The sequence below is a fragment of the Saccopteryx leptura genome, chromosome 3, assembly GCF_036850995.1.
Source record: "Saccopteryx leptura isolate mSacLep1 chromosome 3, mSacLep1_pri_phased_curated, whole genome shotgun sequence".
NCBI classification, from domain to species: domain Eukaryota; kingdom Metazoa; phylum Chordata; class Mammalia; order Chiroptera; family Emballonuridae; genus Saccopteryx; species Saccopteryx leptura.
The window spans coordinates 70,953,042-70,979,436 of record NC_089505.1 but is presented as its reverse complement, the minus strand read 5'-3'; the positions used below and the strand labels follow the sequence as shown (position 1 = coordinate 70,979,436).

The following is a 26,395-nucleotide window of genomic DNA, read 5'->3' as shown; positions in this document are numbered from 1 at the left end:
TAAAAAGTTAATCATATAATGAAATAGGCAGAGAACACTCCTGTGTTGTACATATTCAATTTAATCCACAGTGAAATTAACTGCCACTATACAAAACAACTTAAATCAATGACAAGGCTAGTAGAAATATGACTAAAGGTACTTTCTCCCAAATTTCTTCTAAAGAGCATTGTTTCGACTTGTGACAGAATACTTTGTTGTTCGAGGATTATTCCCTTAAGATAGCTGAGGTTTTGATAAAGACTGTGACAATGGGCCCTGGCCGGTTGGCTCAGCGGTAGAGCGTCAGCCTGGCGTGTGGGGGACCCGGGTTCAATTCCCGGCCAGGGCACATAGGAGAAGCGCCCATTTGCTTCTCCACCCCCCCCCCCTCCTTCCTCTCTGTCTCTCTCTTCCCCTCCCGCAGCCGAGGCTCCATTGGAGCAAAGATGGCCCGGGCGCTGGGGATGGCTCCTTGGCCTCTGCCCCAGGCGCTAGAGTGGCTCTGGTGGCGGCAGAGCGACGCCCCGGAGGGGCAGAGTATCGCCCCCTGGTGGGCAGAGCTTCGCCCCTGGTGGGCGTGCCGGGTGGATCCCGGTCGGGCGCATGCGGGAGTCTGTCTGACTGTCTCGCCCCGTTTCCAGCTTCGGAAAAATACAAAAAAAAAAAAAAAAGACTGTGACAATGAATGTGTTCATGAGTCATTCTGCACAGATTTCCTGGCAACTGATGAGGCAACATAAATTACTGCAAAGCAGGCCATATACACTACCAGAGAAAAGTATTTCTCTAGTGTGCACTGATATCTATAGAGGTCTTACTTTTCATCTGATCCTTTCCCACAATTAGTCATTAGCCTGACCAGGTGATGGTGCAGTGGACAGAACGTTGACCTGGGACTCTGAGGACTCAGGTTCAAAACCCCGAGGTGGCAGACTTGAGTGCAGTCTCATCCAGTTTGAGCATGGGAACGCTGGCTTAAGTATGGAATCATAGACATGACCCCATGGTTGCTGGCTTGAGCAAGGGGTCACTGATTTGGCTGAAGCCCCCCAGTCAAGGCACATATGAGAAAGCAATCAATGAACAACTAAGGCACCACAACTATGAGTTGATGCTTCTTATCTCTCTCCCTTCTTATGTCTGACCCTCTCCTCTCACTAAAAATAAATAAATAAATTCATTCAATCATGGTCTCTGATCATCACATATGACAGGGTCTATACTTATCACTAAAGTGTTTCTCATTCTGACACATTCCTAGAATTCATCTTCAGTAGATACTTTTTTTTTTAATTGTGAGAGAAGATAGTGAGACACTCCTGCATGTGCCCTGACCAGGATCTACCCATCAACCCCTTTCTGGAGCCGATAATCAAATCAACTAAGTTACTTTTAGTGCCTTATGCTGACATGCTTGGACCTCAACACCCAGGTGACACTCGAACTAAATCAAGTCACTGGCTATGAGAGGGAAAGAGAGAGAGAAGGGAAAGAGGGAGGGGGAAGAGAAGCAGATGGTTGCTTCTCTTGTGAGCCCTGACCAGTAATTAAACCTGGGACGTCCATAGGCCAGGTCAATGCTCTATTCACTGAGCCACCAGCAAGAGGGCCAGTAAACACTTTGAAACATACAATGTCCTAAAATATTTTCAAAGTGATTGTATCTGAGTTGTTTTCTAATTTTTTTCTATATAAAATATGAGGTAAATGATAGGACCACATCTTCACATTGTTATTGTTCACTGCATACTATTATCTTTTATTAAATGTTTACTTTATTGATTTTAGAGAGCAAGTAAGGGAGATAGGGAGAGACAGAAACATTGACCCATTCCATGTGCCCTAACCGGGAATTGAACTAGCAACCTGCATGCTTTGGGATGATGCCATAACCAACTGAGCTACCCAGCCAGGGCCATACTATTATCTTGAATGCTTACAACTGGCAACAGGCTTTCTCCAAAACAAGTACCTGTGAATTCTCTTGTTAAACAAGAATTGACAAGATGGCAAAATTTTCCACAATCGCTGCACCCATAGGTCCACTCTCCTGTATGGTTTTTACGATAAACACTGAGTTCTGACTTTGTAGGCTTTTATGCATTCATTACATTCATAGGGTTTCTCTCCCACGTGATTTCTCTGATGGGTAATATGATCATTTTTGCTGAGAATTTTACATTCTCTACATGCAAATGAAATCCTTCCTGAGTAAAATCTCCGATGTTGTACAATGCATGTATTCTTCCTAAAGCTTTCACAACATTCATAGCATATGTGCAACGTTTCTGCAGTATGAGTTTGATGATGTTGATCAAGAGCACTCTTCACAATGAAGGCTTTTGGACCGAAAAATCAACAGGGTATTTTGCAGTTTCAACAGAGGTGCTGGGAGCTGACTGTAAGACTGACATTCTGCCCAACCCCACACCTCACCTGCCTGATTAAGTTGCAAAGGGCTGTGCTTCAGTACTCATTCTGCCCACCCATGTTCCCAGGATGGACTGGAAGCTAGTTACTTTGTTTAAAGTTAAGATGGTGGGGCCCTGACCGGTTGGCTCAGTGGTAGAGCGTCGGCCTAGCGTGCGGAGGACCCGGGTTCGATTCCCGGCCAGGGCACACAGGAGAAGCGCCCATTTGCTTCTCCACCCCTCCGCCGCGCTTTCCTCTCTGTCTCTCTCTTCCCCTGGAATAGACTCATTGCACGGGTCACGGCAATTTCTTGCATATATATGAATTCTCTAAATTATGAATTTACTGATTCAAAGTAAAAAGTCTTTGTGGTAAAGCATTTTTTACACACTACATACACAAGGCTTTTCTCCTGTATGTTTTAGCTGAAATCTAATGAGAAGGCTTTTCTTGGTAAACCCTTTCCCACACTCATTACATACATAAGGTCTCTCTCCAGTATGATTTTGTTGATGTACAATGGGCAGCATTTACAGTTTTGGTTTTTTCTTTGACAAGCCTTTCCCACATTCAGTGCACCTATACAGATTCTCTAAAGTATGAGTTCTATGATATACAGTGAGATAATTCTTCATGGTGAGGCCTTTCCCACATTCACTGCATATAAAGGGTTTCTCTCCAGTATAAGTTCGATATTGTGTAATGAGACATATTTTCTCAACTAAGCCTTTTCCACATTCACTGAATATAAAAAGTTCTTTTCAATTTATTTTTTAAATTATTTTGATTTCTTTATTTTAGGGGGGTAGGGAGGGAGGGAGAGAGAGAGAGAGAGAGAGAGAGAGAGAGAGAAGGGGGCAGAGCAGGAAACATCAACTGCCATAAGTGCCTTGACCAGGCAAGCCCAGAGTTTTGAACCAGCAACCTCAGCATTCCAGGTTGATGCTTTACCCACTATGCCACCACAGGTCAGGCAAGGTTTCTATACTGTATAAGTTTTCTGATGTTTATGAGATTAGCATCTGTATAGGTCTCCCCACATAGACTGCATTCATAAGCTTTCTCTTATATATGAATTTTCTGATGAGAAATGAGAGATGAATGCTTTCCCCATTCACTTATATTTCATATTTCAATCCCATGAAAACTTTCCATTATATATTGAACTGAGATGTCTTCAGGAAGGTTTTGTCACTATGAGTGAATTCATACTGATTTAATACTTATGAAGTCTGTAATGTTCTGTAAGCCTAGATTTTCTGGGGAAGGCTTTCCCACACTCACTACATATATAGGGTTTCTCTCCTGTATGAGTTCGCTGATGTATGATGAGGCAGCACCTTGTGAAAAAGCGTCTCCTACACTCATTACACCCATATGGTTTCTCTGAAGTATGTATTCTCTGATGAACAGTGAGATACTTTTTCAGGGTAAAGCCTTTTCCACATGCACTACATATACAGGGCTTCTCTCCTGTGTGAGTTCGCTGATGTACAATCAGGCCACTCTTTACAGTAAAGCCTTTCCCACACTCATTGCACACATATGGTTTCTCTAAAATATGAGTTCCCTGATGTACAGTCAGATGATACTTCATGGTGAAGCTTTTTCCACACACACCACATACATAGGGCTTTTCTCCTGTATGTTTTAGCTGATGTCTGATGAGATGGCTTTTCTTGGTGAAGCCTTTCCCACACTCATTACACATAAAGGGCTTCTCTCCAGTGTGAGTTCGTAGATGTACGATGAGGGAGCCCTTTCCTGACAAGGCTTTCCCACATTCATTGCACATGTATGGATTCTCTGGATTATGTATTCTTTGATGTACAGTAAGCTCATTTTTCCTGGTAAAGCCTTTTCCACATTCACTGCATACAAAGGGTTTCTCTCCAGTATGAGTTCGATGATGAGCAATAAGATGACTCTTCTCGATGAAACCTTTCCCACATTCACTGCATATGTAAGGTTTCTCTCCTGTATGAGTTTTCTGATGTTTATGGAGATTAGACTTTGTACGGAAGGTCTTCCCACATAGACTGCATTCATAAGGTTTCTCTCCTGTATGACTTCGCTGATGATAAATGAGCCGACATTTTTTGTGGAACGCTTTCCCACAGTCACTGCATATGTAAGGTTTCTCTTCCATGTGAGTTTTCTGATGTACATTGAACTGTGATATCTCCAGGAAGGTTTTGTCACACTCAGGGCATTCATACTGTTGCAGTCCTGTATGAATTCTCTGATGTTCAGTGAGCCTGGATTTTCTGGTGAAGGCTTTCCCACATTCAATGCACACGTGGGCTTTCTCTTTGTTGTGAGTTATCTGTTGCTGAATGACCTGGGACTTATTATTTATGGGTTTGGTACTGACAGGCAATGTAATTTCACTATAAAATTGGTCTTGATAGCCATGCAGAATGGATGTCCCATCTGCATTCAACTCAACCGAGTTATTTAACTTAAAGTTCCTATTTTGGATTTCAGAACTTAAATTTGATTTCAAAAGTTTCTCAAGCATATCGCAATTTTCCTTTAATAGGAAATGACTTTCATTCGGATCAACAATCTTTGCAAACATAGTATGTTCAGAGTACTCTTCCTCACCCTTCTCAATGCTTTGACTTTGCAAGTGATACTGCAGAGGAACATCAACTGTCCTGAGTTCTAGAAAAGAGAACAGTGAATCATTCTGTAATCTCTCATAAACTTAAAAGTGAAGTAAACTTTATTTACAAATTTCTTAAAGTGAAGTAACTATATAGTGACGATTCTACCTGTTGTAGAAGAAATATAATAGCTCTTCATACATAGTTCTTGACAATGAACTTGTAAGTCCCTTGTAATTTTCTGAGAGATAGGACTAATTTTTGTTACACATTTAAAAAAATCAGTAACAGCTGAATTTAGGCTAATGAAATGACCTAGCACAGGATTTCTACATAGCCTTATGATGGAGCTAGTCACCAGAAAGATTAATTCCACCAACCTCTCAGAAAGGAGAAAGGTCCTAGAAATTAAAGCTCCATAAAAACTGTTTTGTTTTTAATATTTTTGAATTTTTAAAATTTATTCATTGATTTAATCGAGAGGAAAGGAAAAAGAGAAACATTGATTTGTTATTCCACTTATTTAAGCATTATTGGTTAATTCTTGTATTTGCCCTGACAGAGGTTTTAACCCACAAACTTGGCATATGGGGAATACGCTCTATCTAATTGAGCTACCAAGCCCAGGTTCTTAACAACCAGATGGAATCAGCTCCTGTGTTAATGAAAACATCCACGTCCTGTTGGGTGCTTTACCCCAGTTCCATGGGGATACAAGCAGCTGTATTCAGGAATCCTTCAGACTTTTCTTTCTTATCTTATACATTTTTTTTCACAGAGACAGAGTAAGAGAGAGGGTCAGACAGACAGGAAGGGAGAGAGATGAGAAGTATCAATTCTTTGTTGCAGCACCTTAGTTGTTCACTGATCAGCACGGGAGTTTTGACCTGCTCCGTTTCCAACCTGGGCCGGTTCATCCCTCCTTAGGCAACCTGGTGGTCCCCCGCTCCCGGGAGGTCACCATATTGATGCCAAACTTAGTGCAGACACCTGATTGGCATAGTGCAGTACAGCCCAGAACTCCTGGGCAGAAGTGATCCTCCTGCCTCAGTCTCCCAAGTAGCTGGGACTACAGGCACGCACCACCACACCTGGCGCTCTTAGTTGTTCATTGATTGCTTTCTCATATGTGCCTTGATGGGGGTTGAGGGGGAAACAGCAGAGTGAGTGAACCCTTGCTGAAGGCAGTGACCTTGAGCTCAGGCCAGAAACCTTTGGGCTCAAGCCAGCAAGCATGGGGTCATGTCTATGATCCCACACTCAAGCCAGTGATCCTGGACCCAAGCTGGTGACCATAGGGTTTTAAACCTGGGTCCTCTGCATCCCAATCTGATGCTCTATCCACTGCACCACCACCTGGTCAGGCCAGACCTTTCTTTATATACCTATTCTTCTGTATCTTTTATAAAAAACTAGTAACCTCAGTAAGTGTTTCTCTGAGTTCAGTGATCAGTTCTGGCATATTAACTGAACGTCAATGAGATCCTCCAATTTATAGTTACTTGGTCAGAATCATAGGATAAAATCTATACTTGCAATTGACATCTTAAGTAGGGGAGATCAAGTTAAGAGTAAAATCTTAACTTGTAGGGCCTGACACTATTTCTAGGTAGGCAGTGTCAGAACTGATTTAAATTTATAAGACTCTCAGTTTAGTAATTCTAGGTACAGGTACCTGAAGCAAAGAAATAAAGGCAAAATGGTTAACCTGTGGTGGCATAGTGACAAAACGTCAACCTGGAACTCTGAGGTCACCAGTTTAAAACCCTGGGTTTGCCCAGTCAAGGCACATACGAGAAGCAACTATTATGATTGAGTGGTACCCACTTCTCCACCCTTTCTCTTACTCTTTCCCTCCCTCTCTCTCTCTGTAAAAATCAGTAAATATGATCAAAAAGAAAAGAAAAGAAAAGAAAAGAAAAGAAAAGAAAAGAAAGGCAACGGCAGTCTGTGAAACATCATAAAAGGAACAATGGAGATGTAAAAGGTGAAAAAATTCGGGATGTAGAGGCTGGGGTCAAAGTAGGTTTACAATTATACATATGGAAAATGATACAATAGGCTGACCAGGTGGTGGCGCAGTGGATAGAGCATTGGATGGGGATGCAGAGGACCCAGGTTCAAAACCCCGAGGTTGCGAGCTTTAGTATGGGCTCATCTAGCTTGAGTGCAGGCTCACTAGATTGAGCACCGGATCACGAGCTTGAGTGTGGGATCACAGACATAACCCCATGGTCGCTGGCTTGAGCCCAAAGGTCACAGGCTTGAGCCCAAAGGTCGCAGGCTTGAGCCCAAAGTTGCAGGCTTGAGCAAGGGGTCACTCGTTCTGCTGTAGCCCCCCAGTCAAGGCACATATGAGAAAGTAATCAATGAACAACTCAGGTGCGGCAACAAAGAATTGATGTTTTATTATCTCCCTTCCTCTCTGTCTCTATCTTTCCCTCTCTCTGTCTGTTTCTGTCAAATCAAAAAAGAAAAAGATAGGCCCTGGCCAGTTGGCTCAGCGGTAGAGCGTCGGCCTGGCGTGCGGGGGAACCGGGTTCGATTCCCGGCCAGGGCACATAGGAGAAGCGCCCATTTGCTTCTCCACCCCCACCCCCTCCTTCCTCTCTATCTCTCTCTTCCCCTCCCGCAGCCAAGGCTCCATTGGAGCAAAGATGGCCCGGGCGCTGGGGATGGCTCCTTGGCCTCTGCCCCAGGCGCTAGAGTGGCTCTGGTGGTGGCAGAGCGACGCCCCAGAGGGGCAGAGCATCACCCCCTGGTGGGCAGAACATCGCCCCTGGTGGGCATGCTGGGTGGATCCCGGTCAGGCGCATGCGGGAGTCTGTCTGACTGTCTCTCCCCGTTTCCAGCTTCAGAAAAGAAAAAAAAAAAAAAGAAAAAAAAAAAGAAAGAAAAAGATACAATAATTAATAAATAATAATACAAGAATAACAGCTGTATTTCATGTACTCTCGATCACACACGTACTCTACCCCATCTAGTATTTAAAGAGAAGACGTGGCTCAGTGATGTATTCCATAGGGCAAGTGGGCAAAAGTTAGTGAAAGTGAGGACTCAAAGTTTACTACCAGAATTATCTGGTTTGAGCCACTGGGTAGGTGGAATATCTCTTAATAAAATAAGGACTATTACTGAAGTCCAGAATGAGGGGGAAATTTAGAATGCACTGTAAAACAAAGTTTAAGATATTTATTACACGTCCAGTACAAACATGAACACACTGGCTAAATGTATACACCTTTAAAAGGTTTTATCTGAAAATAGCAGTGTGGCTCCAATAAATATATGTAAAATCTTCGAAGAAAGAGTACTAAATGAGACTGTGTTTTGAAACATGTAGAATAAAAGGTGAGGCACATGGTTCTGGAATTCAGCAAGGCAACCAAAGAGCACCAAACACTAGGCAGTGTGATCAGGTGCACTCGCAGAGCCAGGTGGACAGAACAAATACGTGGTGAGAACGGGTGTGGACCCTCAGCATCTGATTTCCAGGGAGTGTAACAGACTGAGGAGGGTTATTGTATTCCGACCACGTGCCATTCTTCTTCATTCTGCCGACACCCTAACTCTCCCAGAACACTAATCTCTAATTTAATCAGAAGCTTCTTCTGTAATCAATTCTCCAACTCATGATCTGGCTAGACCCGTGGTCAGCAAACTCATTAGTCAACAGAGCCTAATATCAACAGTACAACGATTGAAATTTCTTTTGAGAGTCAAATTTTTTAAACTTAAACTATTATATATAGGTAGGTACATTGTTATTAACTTAATCCAGGTACTCCTAAACTGGCCTTTGCTCAAAACGTCCTCCATCTGAGCCGCCTGTGGCTCGCGAGCTGTGATTTGCCAACCACTGGGCTAGAACATAATCTTCTGTGTTCCTACATAAAGAGAAATGCATGACATGCAGTAAAGTGCTAACTCAGCAGGCAGTCACCCATCCATGAACACTGCAAAAACAAAAAACCTGACACTGACCAATTACTGGAAGGTAACCTCTGACTCCCTACAACATCCTGTGATAGAAATGTCTTTTTATGCCTGAGTTCTCAGGCCATACCAGATAGTTTATGTGAACAATGTGATTTATTGAGCAGCAGGTGGCTGCTTCTGTGTGTCTGAGCCTCTGGACAACACTGTAATCTTTTGACTTTAGGGAGCTGCAGACACCAGCTGGGTCAACTTCCCTAGTTAGCAATCTTGAACAAGTGCTGTCAAAAACCATTGCTGGGAAAATTCTGCACTTCTCTTAAAAGAAATAAACATTTATCATCTGTTTGTATGGGTCAGGACTCCAAGCATATCCTACCTGAGTCCTTTATCAGGGACACAAGACTGCGTGAAGATGTCAGACAGGTCTGTGATCACATCTGGAGCTGGGGACCTCATCCAGATCACTGGTTATTGGCAGAAATCAGTTCCTATGAGTGTGGTAATGAGGCCCTCAGCTCTTAGAGTCAGCAAGCTGTTCCTGACAGGTGACTTTCTCTACCACATGCCAGTTTGCTTAAGGCTAATAGGAGAGCATCTCTGCTGGTTCTGCTTCTTGACTCTTAACTTTAGACATTTTGAAAAGGCTCTTCTGATTAGATCAGGCAATTTAGTACTTTTCATGTGACTCCTGGAGTCTTTCCTAGGTATCTTTGATCTTTCATAATTTTTTTAAACTTTTTCTGAAGTGAGAAGCAGGGAGGCAGAGACAGACTCCCGCATGCTCCTGACTGGGATCCACCCGGCATGCCCACTAGGGAGTGATGCTCTGCCCATCTGGGGCGTTGCTCCATTGCAAATGAAGCCATTCTAGAGCCTGAGGCAGAGGCTATGGAGCCATCCTCAGCACCCGGGCCAACTATGCTCTAGTGGAGCCTTGGCTGTGGGAAGGGAAGAGAGAGATAGAGAGAAAAGAGACGGGGAGGGGTGGAGAAGCCAATCGGCGCTTCTCCTGTGTGCCCTGACTGGGAATTGAACCCGGGACTTCCACATATGCCAGGCCAATGCTCTACTGCTGAGCCTACCAGCCAGGGCCCTTTCATAATTTTAATCTATCTTGTTTAACTGTCACAAATTATAACTATAAAAGCACACTCACCTCCCTGATGTTTACCTTTAACATGGTAGGCAGAGTGGTCTATTCAAAAAATTATTTTAATAATGCCACTCCTTCATTCAAGTTGATTCCCAGCTCATCTGGAATAAAAGTGAGGTCTTAAGCGGCCTCAGTGGGTAATATGTGCCCTCTAGCTCAGAAGTTGCAGTGGGCGCCCCACTGTCCTTACTTCATGTCGTTTTCCCTCTGCTCATTTCACTCTAGCCAAACTTCCTATATGTTCCTCAGACACATTTCCTGTTCAGCCCTTTAGACTTCCCATAGTCTCACATTCAAAAAACTCCAGTAAGCCAAGTCACATTCATCACGTATATGCTCAAAAACTCCTTACTGAAGAGCCATTCCTGCTCCTAAAAGTGCAGGATCATGTTTAGGGCAGTGACCCACTGATCCATTGGCATTAATGAGCTCAGCATGTAGGGAACTCCCCAGGATGGATGAAATTTTAAGTGTCGAGTGCAAAAAGAATATCTAAATTTAAAAAGGAACGAACAGCAGGTGAATTCCTGCTCTCACACAGAGAATGGGAAGCCAGAGGCTGGCTGCCATGACAACGAGCACGATGCACAGGAAGGAAGCGCGTATTAGACAACACTGGGGAGACGTCAGTCTGGGAGTCCATCTCACAGAACAGAAGGAGGGTCACGCATGGGACTGAGGACACTTTTCAGTGATGAGAAATGAGTATGAAGAACCGTGGCAGGAGAGGAGAGAACGACATAAATGCATCATGAAAATTAACTATCACAAGGACATAGCGTTGGCGGGGGTGGGGTCAGGGGTGTTGGATGTTATGGAGGGAAATAACTATTTCCAAAAAGAAGACAAAGGCCCAGCAGTAAGAAAAAAGTGATGACTTCAAAGTTCTGTCTTTTCAGAGAGACTTGGCTTGTACAGTTTCATAGCATGACAGGTAGTAACACAGGCAGAAATACTTCACACTTGGATTACCGACAACAAAAGAGGAAGATCTGAGAATCCTCGTAAAGAACAAACTACGCAAACAGAAAAAGATGTAGATAGAATAAACCGAGATCAGAGCTGAAGAGAGGAAAAAGGCTAGGTTTTTCTCAAAATTTCTACAAAGAAAAAGGGTTCTCAGAAATGAGAGCGTGGTTTGAGTTTCCACTTTACTGTCACCGCTCTGACACCTTTTCTGACTAGAATAGGACTTCTCAGCCCCCACCTTGCTGGTTCTCACCCACTCACCTGGACAGGCTAGATAGTGGGGTTCACCCTGTGATGTCCACGATTCTTCCTCTTGTTCCAACTTGAAGGCGACATCTGGATTGTCAGCTTGACACCCTGCTAATGTAAAATGACAGAAGACACAGGCATATTGAATTGGGCTGGAGTCTGTCAAGAAGACAGAATGTTACATTTTAGAAAATGATTGTTTCACATCGGCAACACGAAGTCTTTTCTCTCAGGAGACTGGACATTATACTGTCTTGCCTGGGGCAAGAGAAGAGACAGAGAGAGGGACAGACAAGAACAAACAGGAAGGGAGAAAGATGAGAAGCATCAATTCTTCATTGTGGCACCTTAGTTGTTCATTGATTGCTTTCTCACATGTGCCTTGACCAGGGAGCTATGGCAGTGAGTGACCCCTTGCTCAAGCCAATGACCTTGGGCTCAAGCCAGCGCCAACGGGGTCATGACTATGGTCCCATGCTAAAGCCAGCAAGCCGTGCTCAAGCTGGTGTGCCCACACTCAAGCCGGCAACCTCGGGGTTTCAAACCTGGGTCCTCTGCGTACCAGTCCAACGCTCTATCTACTGTACCACCACCAGGTCAGGTTTTTTCTTTTTTTTCAAGAGGAGGGGAGATAGAGAGACAGATTCCCGCATGTGCCCTGACCAGGATCCACCCAGCAAACCCAGTCTGGAGCCAATGCTCTATCTCGATGCTCTGCCTATGCTTGCAACTGAGCTATTTTTAGCACCTGGGGCTGATGCGCTTGAACTAATTGAGCCATTGCTGTAAAAGGGAAAGAGAAAGAGAGAGAGAAAGAGAAGGGGGAAAGGAAAGGGTGAAGAAGCAGATGGTCACTTCTCCTGTGCTCCCTGACCAGGACCCAAACCCAGGACTTCCAAATGATGGCCAACACTGTATCACTGAGCCAATCAGCCAGGGCTCAAAGATCCATGGTTATTCTAAAGAGTTAAGTAGCTCAGTAACACAGGGGAGCTGTCCTCACCCAGTGACACCAGGTTGCTGTAGTTCTCCAACATCACCTCCTGGTACAGGTTCTTCTGATCGGGGCCCAGGAGCTGCCACTCCTCCCAGTTGAAGTGCACAGCCACATCGTGAAATGTCAGGTAGTCCTGTCATTAAAGGATCATGTTTAGTGCAGTGATGTTCTTTAATCATATGGAAAAAAGGTAAAAAAAAAGTATTTCTGCTCTTTTCACCACATAAAGATGAAATAGGTTTGTTTGTTCTTTGGGGTTTTTTTTTTTTTTAATATATTGTGATAGAATCAGAATTCTATAGAATTCTATAGAATGCATCACAGGGCATTCTTCCAATCATTTAACAATGTTAAAAATGCAAATTAGGCAGACACCGTAACCGTTTCCGGGATCTGTCAGCCGCTCCCTCTGGGCCTCGGTCCTCTGCCAGCGCTTGCCGGAGCCAGTTCGCGTCGACTGACCAGAGTCCGCGAATTCTCCGCTCCGAGCCGGTCTGGACTGCCCCGACCCCAGCTTTCTATCCTTTTAAAACACCAGGAATATGTCCCTACATCAATTTTTACTAGAGCCAATCACCTGTCATGCCTGGAACAGGGATCGTACCCAAATTGCCCTTCACCCCAATAATCATGAAGTCCACATCTATAAGAAGAATGGGAGCCAGTAGGTGAAAGCTCATGAACTCAAGGAGCACAACGGACACATCACAGGTATCGACTGGGGTCACTTGCGGAGCAGACCGCAACGCCTATGTGTGGAGTCAGAAAGATGGTGTCTGGAAGCCAACCCTGGTGATCCTGAGAATTAATCATGCAGCCACTTTTGTCAAGTGGTCCCCATTAGAGAACAAATTTGCTGTGGGAAGTGGAGCACGACTCATTTCTGTTTGTTACTTCGAGTCTGAAAATGACTGGTGGGTAAGCAAACACATTAAAAAGCCAATTCGCTCCACAGTCCTCAGCTTGGATTGGCATCCCAACAATGTTTTGCTGGCAGCAGGATCATGTGATTTCAAATGCAGAGTGTTTCCTGCATACATTAAAGAAGTGGATGAAAAGCCAGCCAGTACACCCTGGGGTAGCAAAATGCCTTTTGGTCAGCTGATATCAGAGTTTGGTGGCAGTGGCACCGGCGGCTGGGTGCATGGTGTCGGCTTCTCCGCCAGTGGGAGCCGCCTGGCCTGGGTCAGCCATGATAGCACCGTGTCTGTTGCTGATGCCTCAAAAAGTGTACAGGTTTCAACTCTGAAAACAGAGTTCCTGCCCCTCCTGAGTGTGTCATTTGTTTTGGAGAATAGTGTTGTAGCTGCTGGCCATGACTGCTGCCCAATGCTCTTTAACTGTGATGACCGCGGCTGCTTGACTTTTGTCTCCAAGCTAGACATTCCAAAACAGAGCATCCAGCGCAACATGTCTGCCATGGAACGCTTCCGCAACATGGACAAGGAGGCCACAACTGAGGACCGCAATACAGCTTTGGAGACACTGCACCAGAATAGCATCACTCAAGTATCTATTTATGAGGTGGACAAGCAAGACTGTCGTAAATTTTGCACAACTGACATCGATGGAGCCATGACAATTTGGGATTTCAAGACCTTAGAGTCTTCCATCCAGGGCCTTCGGATAATGTGAAGCTGAGTGAGCCTCCCAGATCCAGCATGACAAACTGACAGACTGCCCCACAGCAGCCCCACCATGTGCATGATGGTGAGGAGAGCCAGACACTAGGAAACACTGAAGACACATATCTCGCAAATGTTTGTGTGGTTTTGTTTGAATAGAATTGGTGAAAGTGTTGGTTTTTTAAAAAGCAGCAGTGATGGGTTTTGTTTGTTTTTTGGTTTTTTGTTTGTCTTTGGTTTTTTTTTTTCTATTTCATTCCATTTTTTGACCAAAGCTTCTCTTTTAGTAGTTTATTATGAAAAATTGTCACACTAACTTAAAAGAAAGGGTGGGGAGATATGTAAATTGATAAAAAAAATTAAATAAAAATACTGAATGTGTAAAAAAATGCAAATTAGTCCCTCTAATATGTATCATTAAATCCTCTTGGTAATGTAAGAACCTCTGTGGCCTCTACATATTTGACCACTTTAAAGGAAAACAGTTCAGTCTCCTTCCTCTGTAGAGAGAAAGCCAGGTCTTCTCTCCTGCGTGTTTCTTCCCCAAGAGTGTCCTTAACTACCCACACACAACGCTGCACTTCTTGTTTTTCCCCAGAACAAGCAGTTCCCTGTGAAACCAGGTGGGTGTCCTACAATCTAACTCAAATCTGACAGTAGAGCTCAAGACATCATGTGAGATCCTACAGGTTAAGGCCTGAGTCCTGTTGGACTGCCCCTCCCCCGAACCCCTTGCTTCAGATCCAGTTGTATAGCCAGGCTGTCAGCTGGGATTCTGACTAACCAACTACAGTGGTATCTTGACACACGAGCACTTTAAATCATGAGCAATTTGAGAGACGAACAGTCACTCGCAGGATATTTTGCTTTAAGTCACAAGAGGATGTTTGAATCACGAGCTTCTGCCACCCTCCACTAGATGGCGCTAAGTGTGTAGAAAGTAAGTTATGATAAGTGATAGCACAGGAAATGAAAACCTCCACCGCCAGTCTCCTCCCCCTCCACCAGCATCTCCACCTGACCTTGAAGGTAAATACACTATATAAACCAGTTTATTTCTTTACATTCTCTCTTATTATGTGTGTGTGTGTATGTTACAAACACCTACAATTTGATATTTATAAAGTACATTTTCTTAGTTAAAAGCATATAAAACAATATATTCATGTGGTTTTTGGGGGCTGGAATGGATTAACTGCATTCCCACTAATTTAAGTGGGGAAATTCGATTTGACACACGAGTAAATTGAGTCACGAGCTCAGCTATGAAACGAATTAAACTCGTGTGCTAAGGAACCACTGTACACATTTAAAATTCTAAGGACCACTTCCTTGGCTTTGATTAATTTGCTAGAGCAGCTCACAGAACTCAGGGAAAGTTTCCTAATGTCTCACAGTTTATTATGAAAGAATATGATACACGACACAGATAAGTACCCGAGGCACAGGGCAAGGTACGGACAAAAGGACACGGAGCTCCCATCCTCTGTCGGAGCTTCCATCCCCTGTCTTCTCACCACCCTCACTGCATCTACACATGCTCAGCAGCCCAGAAGCTCTTCACATGCATACTTTGGGGTATTAGTTAATACATAAGCATCAACTCCACTTCCAGCCTTTCCTCCTTCTTAAAAGTGCTGCCAATCATAACTCCCACTTTCCAGTAACTGACCCTCACCCAGGATCCCACCCAGGTCAGCTCATTAGAACAAAGGACATTCATGTCATCCAGCCTTTGCCAGAAACCAGGAGCAGAGACCAATATATATTTTCTATCATGTTAAAGACACCTATTTTCCAATCCCGAACTACATGCTACTTATAAGTAAAGGAATATCAGATAGTGAAATTCACCAGGAGCAGCTGAGTCAATACCGAACCAATAATGAAAGATTCCATATGTTAGAATCATTTAACAATGCAGAGTAAATTCAGTGGTTAATATAGTAAACATACTGTATAAACATGTATAAAGTACAAAAATTATTAGATTAAGCAAATTTAAAAAAAAACTACACTTCAAAGAATACATACATAAACAAAGGCATATATATTTGTGTATGTCATTAGGAGGGTTGGTACCATATTAGATGAAATGATTAAGAGCTGTAGGAAACATGAGAAGGTCTGTAAAGGAATTAAGGACACCACCCTCCACATCACCTCTATGAGGCACCATCACAGACCAATGTGAACATCAGACCTATGTGCCATAGAGAATGACCACCCCTCAAGGAACGGGTCTGCCTTCTCCTCACAGCTGCCTCTGTAATATGATAAAAAAATATACACCTTTGGTCTTCAGCATAAAACTGTGGCACAGGTCCTCCTAAAACCCTTGGAATTTCCTGAGTGGGGTAAGAGAGCTGCCTTTTGTTGTTCATAATTAGCTGCTTTCAACCACACCTGAATTTAGTCTCGTGAGGTGACCCTTAGAAGGACCAGAGATAGCTTCACAATGGGGGCTGGTTGCCTAGGAAACTAAGTTTGTGATTAGAAGGTTGGAACTTTCCGGGAGGGGAGAAGACTGGAGACGGAGTTACTCAACAATGACCATGGACTTAACCCAGCACACCTATGGAATGAGACCTCCATAAAACACCCTAACTACAGGCTCCTGGAGGTTCCAGGTGGGTGAGCACGTGCAGGTGGGGGCAGGCGGCGTGCCTGGAGGGACCCGGAGGGTCCTTGTCCTTTCCTTCTCACCCTGCCCTGTGCGTCTCCTCCGTCAAGCTGTTCCCAGGAGGAGCCTTTAAAATAAACCAGCAAATGTGAACAGCGGGGTTTCCTGAGTTAGTGAGCAGCTGCTTACATTACTCAACCCAAAGAAGAGGTCGCGGGAATCTCCAATTTGTAGCCAAGTCATAGGTATGGGCATCCAGGAACTCAGAACTTGGCGTGTGAAGTGGAGCAGTTTTGTGAAACAGAGCCCTTAAATTCATGGAGTATGACAGTAAAATGGAATTAAACAGTGTCTACAGAGTGGGAAAACTGGTAGGTTGTTGGTTTAAAAAAACCCATATATTTGGTGGCCGAAGTGTTCTGAGTAGAAACAGATCATCGCGATCCCTCCCATGTAACTCACCACGGCTCCCCTGTGCCGGCCATCAGAGACATCACACACACACTGACAGCTGATGGAAAACACAGGCTCTCGCACAGTCACATGTGACATTGCAGCATGAACATGGAGTATGAATCCTAGGAATAATATATTCCTGAACTGACCTTGCCCAGATTTCTCCAGATCGTGCTATTCTCAATTTAAACTCTTACACTTAACTGCACTGGTTTTAACAGACAAATCCATTGAGAAGTAAAGGAAACAATAAAAGAGACCAACTCACCTGGGACTGGATCATTTTCTTCTAATTTTTGGAAACAGCTGATAACAGGATGCTCCGGCTTGAGCTCTTCCGGGTCAGCATTACGTTTCTCATCAAAAATGTGAGTCCTCAGTCAAGGGCGTCCCCGGAACACATGATACCAAGCCCTGGAATCTCCTCCTCCTCCTCCTTCTCCTTGATCCCCGTTCCTGGGAGGCGAGCACCTGTGGGCTAAACAGCAGATTACTCTGAGTGGCACATCCTCTTTGGGCCCAGACGCTCTCACTGATGCTGGGCACTCACCTTAAATAAGGGCCCCGAAAAAGCTATATGTCCTTTTATTAAGTGTCCAGAAGACTTTCCATCTGGGCCAATGAAACGTTAATATTCCAAATATTTGGGATGTATGCCTCATATTTTTTATCTGTTCCATATAGATGTGTACTCACTGGTTGCTTCTCGTACATGTCCTAACCTAGGATCAAATCTGTGACCTCAACATAGCAGGATGATGCTTTATCCACTGAACCACCCAAACAGAGCTGTTGCCTTACATTTTTTTAAATGTAAATACTGACCCTGGCTGGTTGGTTCAGTGGAAAGAGCATCAGCCCAGTGTATGGATGTCCTGGGTTTGATTCCTGGTCACGGCACACAGGAGAAGTGCCCATCTGCTTCTCCACCCCTCCCCCTCTCCTTCCTCTCTGTCTCTTTCTTCCCCTCCCACAGCCAAGGCTCCACTGGAGCAAAGTTGGCCCGGGCGCTGAGGATGGCTCTATGGCCTCTGCCTCAGGTGCTAGAATGGCTTTGGATGCAACAGAGCAACACCTCAGATGGGCAGAGCATCACCCCCTGGTGGGCATGCTGGGTGGATCCCAGTCGGGCGCATGCAGGAGTCTGACTGCCTCGTTTCCAACTTCAGAAAAATGCAAAAAAAAAAAAAAAAAAAGAAAAAAAGCTATCATATTTTAAAAATTTGGTGCGGCTGGGTTCTAATAAATCTATTTTTAATAAATCTATATTAACAAAAATAGGAAGTGGGCCAGATTTAGTCCATGGGCTCTAGTTGCCCAACCCCAAATTAGAACAGAAAAGCCATAAGATCATGTAAATTAAAAGTCAATAGGGGGGCCCTGGCCGGTTGGCTCAGCGGTAGAGCGTCGGCCTGGCGTGCGGGGGACCCGGGTTCGATTCCCGGCCAGGGCACATAGGAGAAGCACCCATTTGCTTCTCCACCCCCACCCCCTCCTTCCTCTCTGTCTCTCTCTTCCCCTCCCGCAGCCAAGGCTCCATTGGAGCAAAGATGGCCCGGGCGCTGGGGATGGCTCCTTGGCCTCTGCCCCAGGTGCTAGAGTGGCTCTGGTCTCAGCAGAGTGACGCCCCGGAGGGGCAGAGCATCGCCCCCTGGTGGGCTGAGCGTCACCCCTGGTGGGCGTGCCAGGTGGATCCCGGTCGGGCGCATGTGGGAGTCTGACTGTCTCTCCCCATTTCCAGCTTCAGAAAAGAACAACAACAAAAAAAGTCAGTAGGGGGTCTTTCCCATCACGATGGTAATTATAATTAAAAATAATTTTTTTGCCTGACCTGTAGTGGCACCAGTCCACCTGTTTTTTGTTTGTTTGTTTGTTTTTATTTTTCTTTTATTAATTTTTAGAGAGGAGAGAGAGAAAGAGAGAGAAGGGGGAAGGGAGAGAGAGAAAGAGAGAGAAGGGGGAAGGGGGAGAAGGAAGCATCAACTCCCATATGTGCCTTGACCAGGCAAGCCCAGGGTTTTGAACCAGCGACCTCAGTGTTCCAGGTCGACGCTTTATCCACTGCACCACCAGAGGCCAGGCCCGGTCCACCTGTTTTTTAGGTATCTTACGTGTTATAGAAACTCAGCCATTTGTTGTCTCAGTCTGGTCGTTTTCACACTACAATGGCAGAGATATTGGTTCTAGAAAGAGTGCCCAATACAATACAGTTTGAAAAAAATAATCAGGCCCTGGCCGATTGGCTCAGAGTTAGAGCATCAGCCCAGTGTGTGGATGTCCTGGGTTCAATTCCCAGTCAGGGCACACAGGAGAAGTACCCATCTGCTTCTCCACCCTTTCCCCTCTCCTTTCTCTATCTCTCTCTTCCCCTCCTGCAGCCAAGGCTCTATTGGAGCAAGTTGGCCCCTTGCACTGAGGATGGCTCCATTGCCTCTGTCTCAGGTACTAAGAAGAACTCCATCGCTGAGCAACAGAGCAATGGCCTAGATGGGCAGAGTATTGCCCCCTACTGGGCTTGCCTGTAGATCCTGGTTGGGGCACATGCAGGAGTGTCTCTGCCTCCCTTCCTCTCCCTGAATTAATTAATTAAATAAATAATCAAAGTTAACTTTTGAATATAAAAGTCAAATTATCAGTATTTGCCTAAGATGTGTGTATAACTCTTTAGTCAGATAGATGGTCAGAAAATTATAATAGAAAAATTCTATACCATCCTAAAGTACAGATAGGTTAACATTAGTGTTAAATAGAACACTTTCATTAGAATAATTTAACATTCAATTGAACACAAACTATAGAAGTATCACTGGTAACCTAAAAACCCATTTCTAAATATTTCTGAAAAGAAAATACTGGCAACTGAGATACTGAATAGATCATTTTTAATTCCTTTTTCCTTTCTTTTTTTTTTTTTTGAGATAAAGATAGAAAGACAAGAAAGGAGAGAGATGAGAAGCATCAACTTATAGTTGCGGCACTTTAGTTGTTCATTGATTGCTTTCTCATATGTGCCTTGATTGGGGGGGGTTGTTCCAGCTGAGCCACTGACCCCTTGCTCAAGCCAGCAACCTTGGGCTTCAAACCATCCATCTTTGGGCTCAAGCCGGTGACCCTGTGCTCAGCTGGTAAGCCCATGCTCAAGCTGGATGAGCCCTCACTCATGCTGGCAGTCTTGGGGTTTCAAACCTAGGTCCTCAGCATCCCAAGCTGACACTCTATCTACTGTGCCACCGCCTGGTCAGGCCATTTTTAGTTTCTTTATTACATTTTTCATAAGAGCTCTTATGTTTTAAATCAGAAAAAGATAGCATTCTGCAATTAAAATAAAATTGCTATTGCCCTGGCCAGGTAGCTCTGTTGGTTAGATCATGTCCCTGATACACCAAGGTTGCAGGTTTGGTCTGCGTTCAAATAGGTACAAGATCAACCAATTAGCCTGACCTGTGGTGGCGCAGTGGATAAAGCATTGGAATGCTGAGGTCACCTGTTTGAAGCCCCAGGCTTGTTCTGTCAAGGAACATAGGAGAAGCAACTACTACAAGTTGATACTTCCTGCTAATCTCACTTTCTCTCTTTCTCCTCTCTATAAATTCAATAAATAAGATATTTTTTATTTTTTATTTTTTTTAATTTTTTTTTTTATTATTTATTCATTTTAGAGAGGAGAGAGAGGGAGTCAGAGAGAGAGAGAGACAGGGGGGAGGAGCTGGAAGCATCAGCATATGTGCCTTGACCAGGCAAGCCCAGGGTTTCGAACCGGCAACCTCAGCATTTCCAGGTCGACGCTTTATCTACTGTGCCACCACAGGTCAGGCATAAGATATTTTTTAAAATCAACCAGTTAATGCATAAATAAGTGGAACAACAAATCGATGTGTGTCTGTCTTTCCCTCTTTCTCCCTCTCAAGTCAATAAATAATTTTTTTAACTATTTTTAAAAAATTGCCATTGCTAGGTTATTACTCTAAGTTTACAAATTTAAAAGTTTTCACTACTGGTCCTGGCCGGTTGGCTCAGTGGTAGAGCGTCGGCCTGGTGTGCAGGAGTCCCAGGTTCGATTCCCGGCCAGGGCACACAGGAGAAGCGCCCATCTGCTTCTTCACCCCTCCCCCTCTCCTTCCTCTCTGTCTCTCTCTTCTCTCCCTCAGCCAAAAATAAAAAAATAAAAAATAAAAATAAAGTTTTCACTACTTTTTAAAATAAGAGAAAAAAAGGGCAGAAAAATAAAAGAGAAAATTAATTGTAAATTCAAATTTTACACAACGTTCCTGCCATCATAGAACACTATTTGAGTTATCTTACTTGACTTAATGTTCAAAATAACTCTTATTAGCAAAAAGAGATTTTTGAACTTCTGTTTTTTGCTAACAAGAACGCAGGTGGGTGGGAAGAGGGGAGTAAAGAGGGACAAATACAAGGTGATGGAAAATGATTTGACTTTGGGTGATGGGTACACAACACAATCAATAGTTCAAATGTTACAGAAATGTTTACCTGAAACCTATGTACTCTTATAGATCAATGTCACCCTATTAAATATAATTTTTTTTTGACAGAGAGAGAGTCAGAGAGAGGGACAGACAGGGACAGACAGGAAGGAAGAGAGATGAGAAGCATCAATTCTTTGTTTCAGCACCTTAGTTGTTCATTGATTGGTTTCTCATACGTGCCTTGATACAGCAGAGCAAGTGACCCCTTGCTCAAGCCAGTGACCTTGGACTTCAAGCCAGCGACCATGGGGTCATGTCTATGATCCCACACTCAAGCTAGTGACACCGTGCTCAAACCGGTGAGCCTGTGCTCAAGCCGGTGACCTCGGGATTTCTAACCTGGGTCCTCTGTGTCCCAGGTCGACGTTCTTATCCACTGTGCCACTGCCTGGTCAGGCAAATAGAATTTTCTAAATACAAAATAAGTAAATAAGTAAATAAATAACTTAACTTTAAATTTTTTTTAAAATAACAGTCACAGGTCACACCGATCACACTAAGAGCAAGGACAGAATATAGATTGAAAAAGCAGATTCATTTCATTCCAAAGGTCACTTACATTGCACTTTCACAGCAGGCGAAAATATTTGAAAATAAAATCTGTTTATTATAAACAAAGGATAACACTAAGATGACACTAAAATGCTACTTAATCATGTGATTACGGAAGTATTTAGAGTAATGGTAGAGGCCTGAAACTTAATTTGGAAATGCACCAACAGCATCAGCAACAAGACTGATTTATGAACAGAAGGATAGCTGGAGTGTTAGGTAAGTGATAGATCTAGTCTAGTGCCATAACTGGTAAAATCTAGATAAAAAATATTTTTAACAACTAGATAAAAAATAATTGGAATATTTTCAATGTTCCAGTATATTTTAGTATTTTCACACTAAATGTACAGTCAGAGAAAAATATTGTAATATTAAGAATTTAGTAAGGTGACTAAGATTTAAAATGTATTGCTCTTTTATGTTATATAAAATTATAAGAAAAGGGGAATTAAAAAATATAGGACATTTACAACTCCACAAAAATGAGTACACATGCCTGACCAGGCAGTGGCACAGTGGATAGAGCATCTGCCAGGGACGCTGAGGACCTAGGTTCAAAACCCGAGGTCGCTCGCCTGAGTGTGGGCTCACCAGCTTGAGCAAAGGGTTGCTGGTTTGAGCTGGGATCACAGACATGACCCCATGCTCATTGGCATGAGCCCAAAGATTGCTGGCTTGAGCCCAAAGTCGCTGGCTTGAAGCCCAAGGTCGCTGGCTTGAGCAAGGGGTCACTGGTTCAGCTGGAACCCCCTCCCCCGTCCCCCATCAAGGCACACATGAGAAAGCAGTCAATGAACAACTAAGGTGACACAACTATCTCTGTCCCTGTCTGTCTGTGTCACTTTCTAAAAACAAAACAAAACAAAAAAACCTCTCAACTAAGATGAAAGGTAGGGGACAAATCCATGTGTAAATCCACAGTCATAAAATGTTCTTAAAAATAATATTTTAGCCTGACCAGGCGGTGGTGCAGTGGATAGAGCGTCGGACTGGGATGTAGAGGACCCAGGTTCGAGACCCCAAGGCTGCCGGCTTGAACGTGGGCTCATCTGGTTTGAGCAAAAAGCTCGCCAGGTTGGACCCAAGGTCACTGGCCCAAGTAGGGGGTTACTCGGTCTGCTAAAGGCCCATGGTCAGGGCACATATGAGAAAGCAATCAATGAACAACTATAGTGTTGCAACGAAAAACTAATGATCTCATCTCTCTCTGTTCCTGTCTATCTGTCCCTGTCTGTCCCTCTCTCTGTCTCTCTAAAAAACAAAACAAACAAAGAAAACCCCAAAATAATATTTTACCTGACCTGTGGTAGTGCAGTGGATAGAGCATCAACCTGGAATGCTGAGATCGCAGGTTCAAATCCCTGGGGTTACCCAGTGGAGGCACATATGAGAAGCAACTACTACTAGGAGTTGATGCTTCCAGCTCCTCCCCTCCCCCCTTTCTTTCTCTCTCCTCTTGTCTAAAAATCAATAAATAAAATTTTTTAAAAATAATATTTTAAACATTTCACATATGTATAAATGTATTAAAACAGTTAATAAATTCCCTTATAAATATCTCCAGTTAACATATTAAATATATTTTCTGAATGTTTTTTACATGAAATTAACTTAAAAAAAAGAAAATCACAGCCTGATAACGCATCCACATGGAATGCTGAGATGCCCAGTTTGATACAAGGAGCTTGACGGGTCAAGGCACATCCAAGAAGCAACTAGGAGTTGATGCTTCCTGCTCCTCCCCACCCCACCATTCTCTCCTCTCTCTAAAATCAATAAATGAAAGAAAGAAAGAAAAGAAAAAGAAAGAAAGGAAGGAAGGAAGACATAATCCCATTTGTGTAATTTATCTGAAAAATATCAAAGCCTGACACTGAAATATACAATTCTGACAAGCATTATCCTTTGGAATCAGAACTTACAGTGACACCGATGATCTTCCAATTGCGTCAGCACGAATCTGAAAAGAAATGGCCAAGAGGCACACGGATAGGAATCTCGTAGGAAAAAGGAAGAGAGCTGTACCTAAAATAGAAAACAGTCTAGCACAGATAATCATCTAACGGATCTCTAGATCATGTATCTCACCAAAAACTTTCACTTTTTCAAAAAATGTTTTAATTTTTTCAATTGCAATATTATATTAGTGTCAGATGTACAAAAAATCTTTCACTTCTGACAGATCAGAATAAGGAGGACTGGGTGCCAAACCCAGTGGTGAAGAAGAGCCTTGGATCTCAAGGTTAATAGGGAGCCGTGAACCCACACGATTAAATCTGGGCCCGCAGCCCAGGTCTGAGCTCCGCGCAGGCGCAGGCGCAGGTGTCAGAGTCGCCGGATGATCGGCCCCAGCGCGCGTAGGAACCCCCGGATCGTTATTAAAACAGCGCGGGGACAATGGCCCTGAATAAGTTCATCCATCGTTTAGCTGCAAAGCAAATGCAAGCCACACCGAGCTTTCACTAGGCCATGCTCCAGTTCGCAATCACTGAGCCCCAAAGAGAATGAACACATAAAGCCCCACAACGTTACCTCAGCACTAAGTCCTTGATCTCTGGAGATTTTCAACCACAGCACCGCCACCTGAGGTCACAGGAGCCCCTTTCTAACGCACCGTCCCCCATGACAAACCCCTTAGGGCTTCCCTGCAATGCTGCTTGCGCTGCCAAAGGTGGGCTACGACAGACTATTCCTCCTCCCCATTGTCTCCCCAGAGAACCAGACACTGACCTGATTCTCTTTAGGTGTCACGACCTGCCAGCGCCCGAACTTAAGGGGTCAACTTCACCCCTACCCGCAATACTGCATAACGGTGGCCGATGAGGGTCTGCAGGGGTTTCCGCGGCTAAGACAACTGCATTTCCGGCTTTTTTTCAGAGGCAACATGGCTGCGCCTTCTCTCCGTGGCCCGTGGGCGCGGCCATCTTTAAAGCGCAGCTGTACGGAAGGCAGAGGCCAGTTTTGCCACCCAGGCAGAAATGCCTGGGTAGATACAAGGTCACCTAGCTTGTCCTATTTCCTGGCACCTCAACCCTTGCAAAAAAAAGGGGGACATACGTGCTCTGGTTCAAGGTTATATAACACAAGAACTGGGTGGGATAAAGCCCTATCAGTAGCTGACTAAAAAATTAAAATGGCAGCAATGCTCAGCGTTCCGGGAGAAAGTTAGCAAACAGCTAGCTCAGTGGGCGCCACCACCTTACAGGAATTGGAGGAGTCCGTATAGCATAGAACTCACTTCTACCAAGTAGAGAAATCACAGATGGTGGATCCCCGCCCATTTTCTAGTAGAATTTAGCTTTGTGGGGGAGGCAGTTAGACAGACATGAGCAGAGCAAGGACCAATGGGCCAGGTATAGAAGGTCACCCAAGGAAGGATAATGCAAGCCCTCTGCTGTATATTTCAGCTGGAGGCACGGAAAAGCAGCACCACCTGGCAAGAGACTTCAGGGCTGACGTCAGCACGGCTGCACTGACTAATGACTCCCTGCACTGGTGATGACTAATCAGTGGGTGTCAGGACCCTGAAGAGAGATACCTGGAGAGCTAGTGACTATTCTATTGAGAGCCTCCCCTGGGAACTCCATTCAATCCTCTGCCCTTAAACCAGCGCCTGGCCTCTCCTACCCCCAGGAAGGTGTTTGTTTGTTTATTTGTTTGTTTTCTTTCTTTCTTTCTTTTTTATTATTATTTTAAAACTCTCATAATCTAGTTTTGTTTTTTTTTATTTTTACAGAGACAGAGGGAGAGTCAGAGAGAGGGATAGACAGGGACAGACAGACAGGAACAGAGAGAGATGAGAAGCATCCATCATTAGTTTTTCGTTGCGCATTGCAACACCTTAGTTGTTCATTGATTGCTTTCTCACATGTGCTTTGACCGCGGGCCTTCAGCAGACTGAGTGACTCCTTGCTCGAGCCAGCAAACTTGGCTCCAAGCTAGTGAGCTTTTTTGCTCAAAGCAGATGAATTCGCACTCAAGCTGGCGAACTCGGTGTCTTGAACCTGGGTCCTGGGCATCACAGTCCAACACTCTATCCACTGCGCCAGCACCTGGTCAGGCAGTAAGGTTTTTTTTTTCCCCTAACAAGTTCCTCTTATTTCGCCTCTGTAACTTGATTCCTAAAGCCCATTTATTCCACCTCTGTGACTTGCTAAATGAGCTTTCTCTAATATTTTAAATCTTGCCCCTGAATTCTTTCCTAGCCAGAACTCAAGTACCATGGTTGCTTTGCCAGGGTTCGGTTTGACCCCATCAGTCTAACACGTAAGGCTGATTTTTGTTCTCGCTGCGTACAGCTTCAAAAACCTTTTGAACAGAGAACAAGGTTTGGAGC

The 26,395-nt window shown here is 44.1% G+C and overlaps 2 protein-coding genes and 1 pseudogene across 2 annotated transcripts in view; 1 reads left to right on the top strand and 2 right to left on the bottom strand.

Annotated features, from left to right (window-relative positions):
- Nucleotides 1–611: 611 nt before the first annotated feature.
- Nucleotides 612–26,395, bottom strand: part of LOC136399297 (zinc finger protein 615-like) — a 112,956-nt gene continuing 87,172 nt past the window's right edge. Inside the window, exon 6 of the mRNA XM_066374346.1 lies at nt 612–4,557. Within this exon, the coding sequence (XP_066230443.1) occupies nt 3,611–4,557 (947 nt within the window). The 3' untranslated portion in view covers nt 612–3,610. The remainder of the gene's footprint in view (nt 4,558–26,395) is intronic.
- On the bottom strand, nt 10,122–24,783 carry LOC136399293 (zinc finger protein 350-like). Its single transcript, XM_066374344.1, has 6 exons — nt 24,592–24,783; nt 23,982–24,084; nt 17,283–17,492; nt 12,317–12,443; nt 11,326–11,424; nt 10,122–10,196 (listed from the first exon to the last, which is right to left on the bottom strand). Exons 3-6 carry the CDS (start codon nt 17,295–17,297, stop codon nt 10,150–10,152), a joined length of 288 nt encoding a protein of 95 aa, XP_066230441.1. The 5' UTR covers nt 17,298–17,492; nt 23,982–24,084; nt 24,592–24,783; the 3' UTR covers nt 10,122–10,149.
- On the top strand, nt 12,691–14,131 carry LOC136399279 (actin-related protein 2/3 complex subunit 1A pseudogene; annotated as a pseudogene).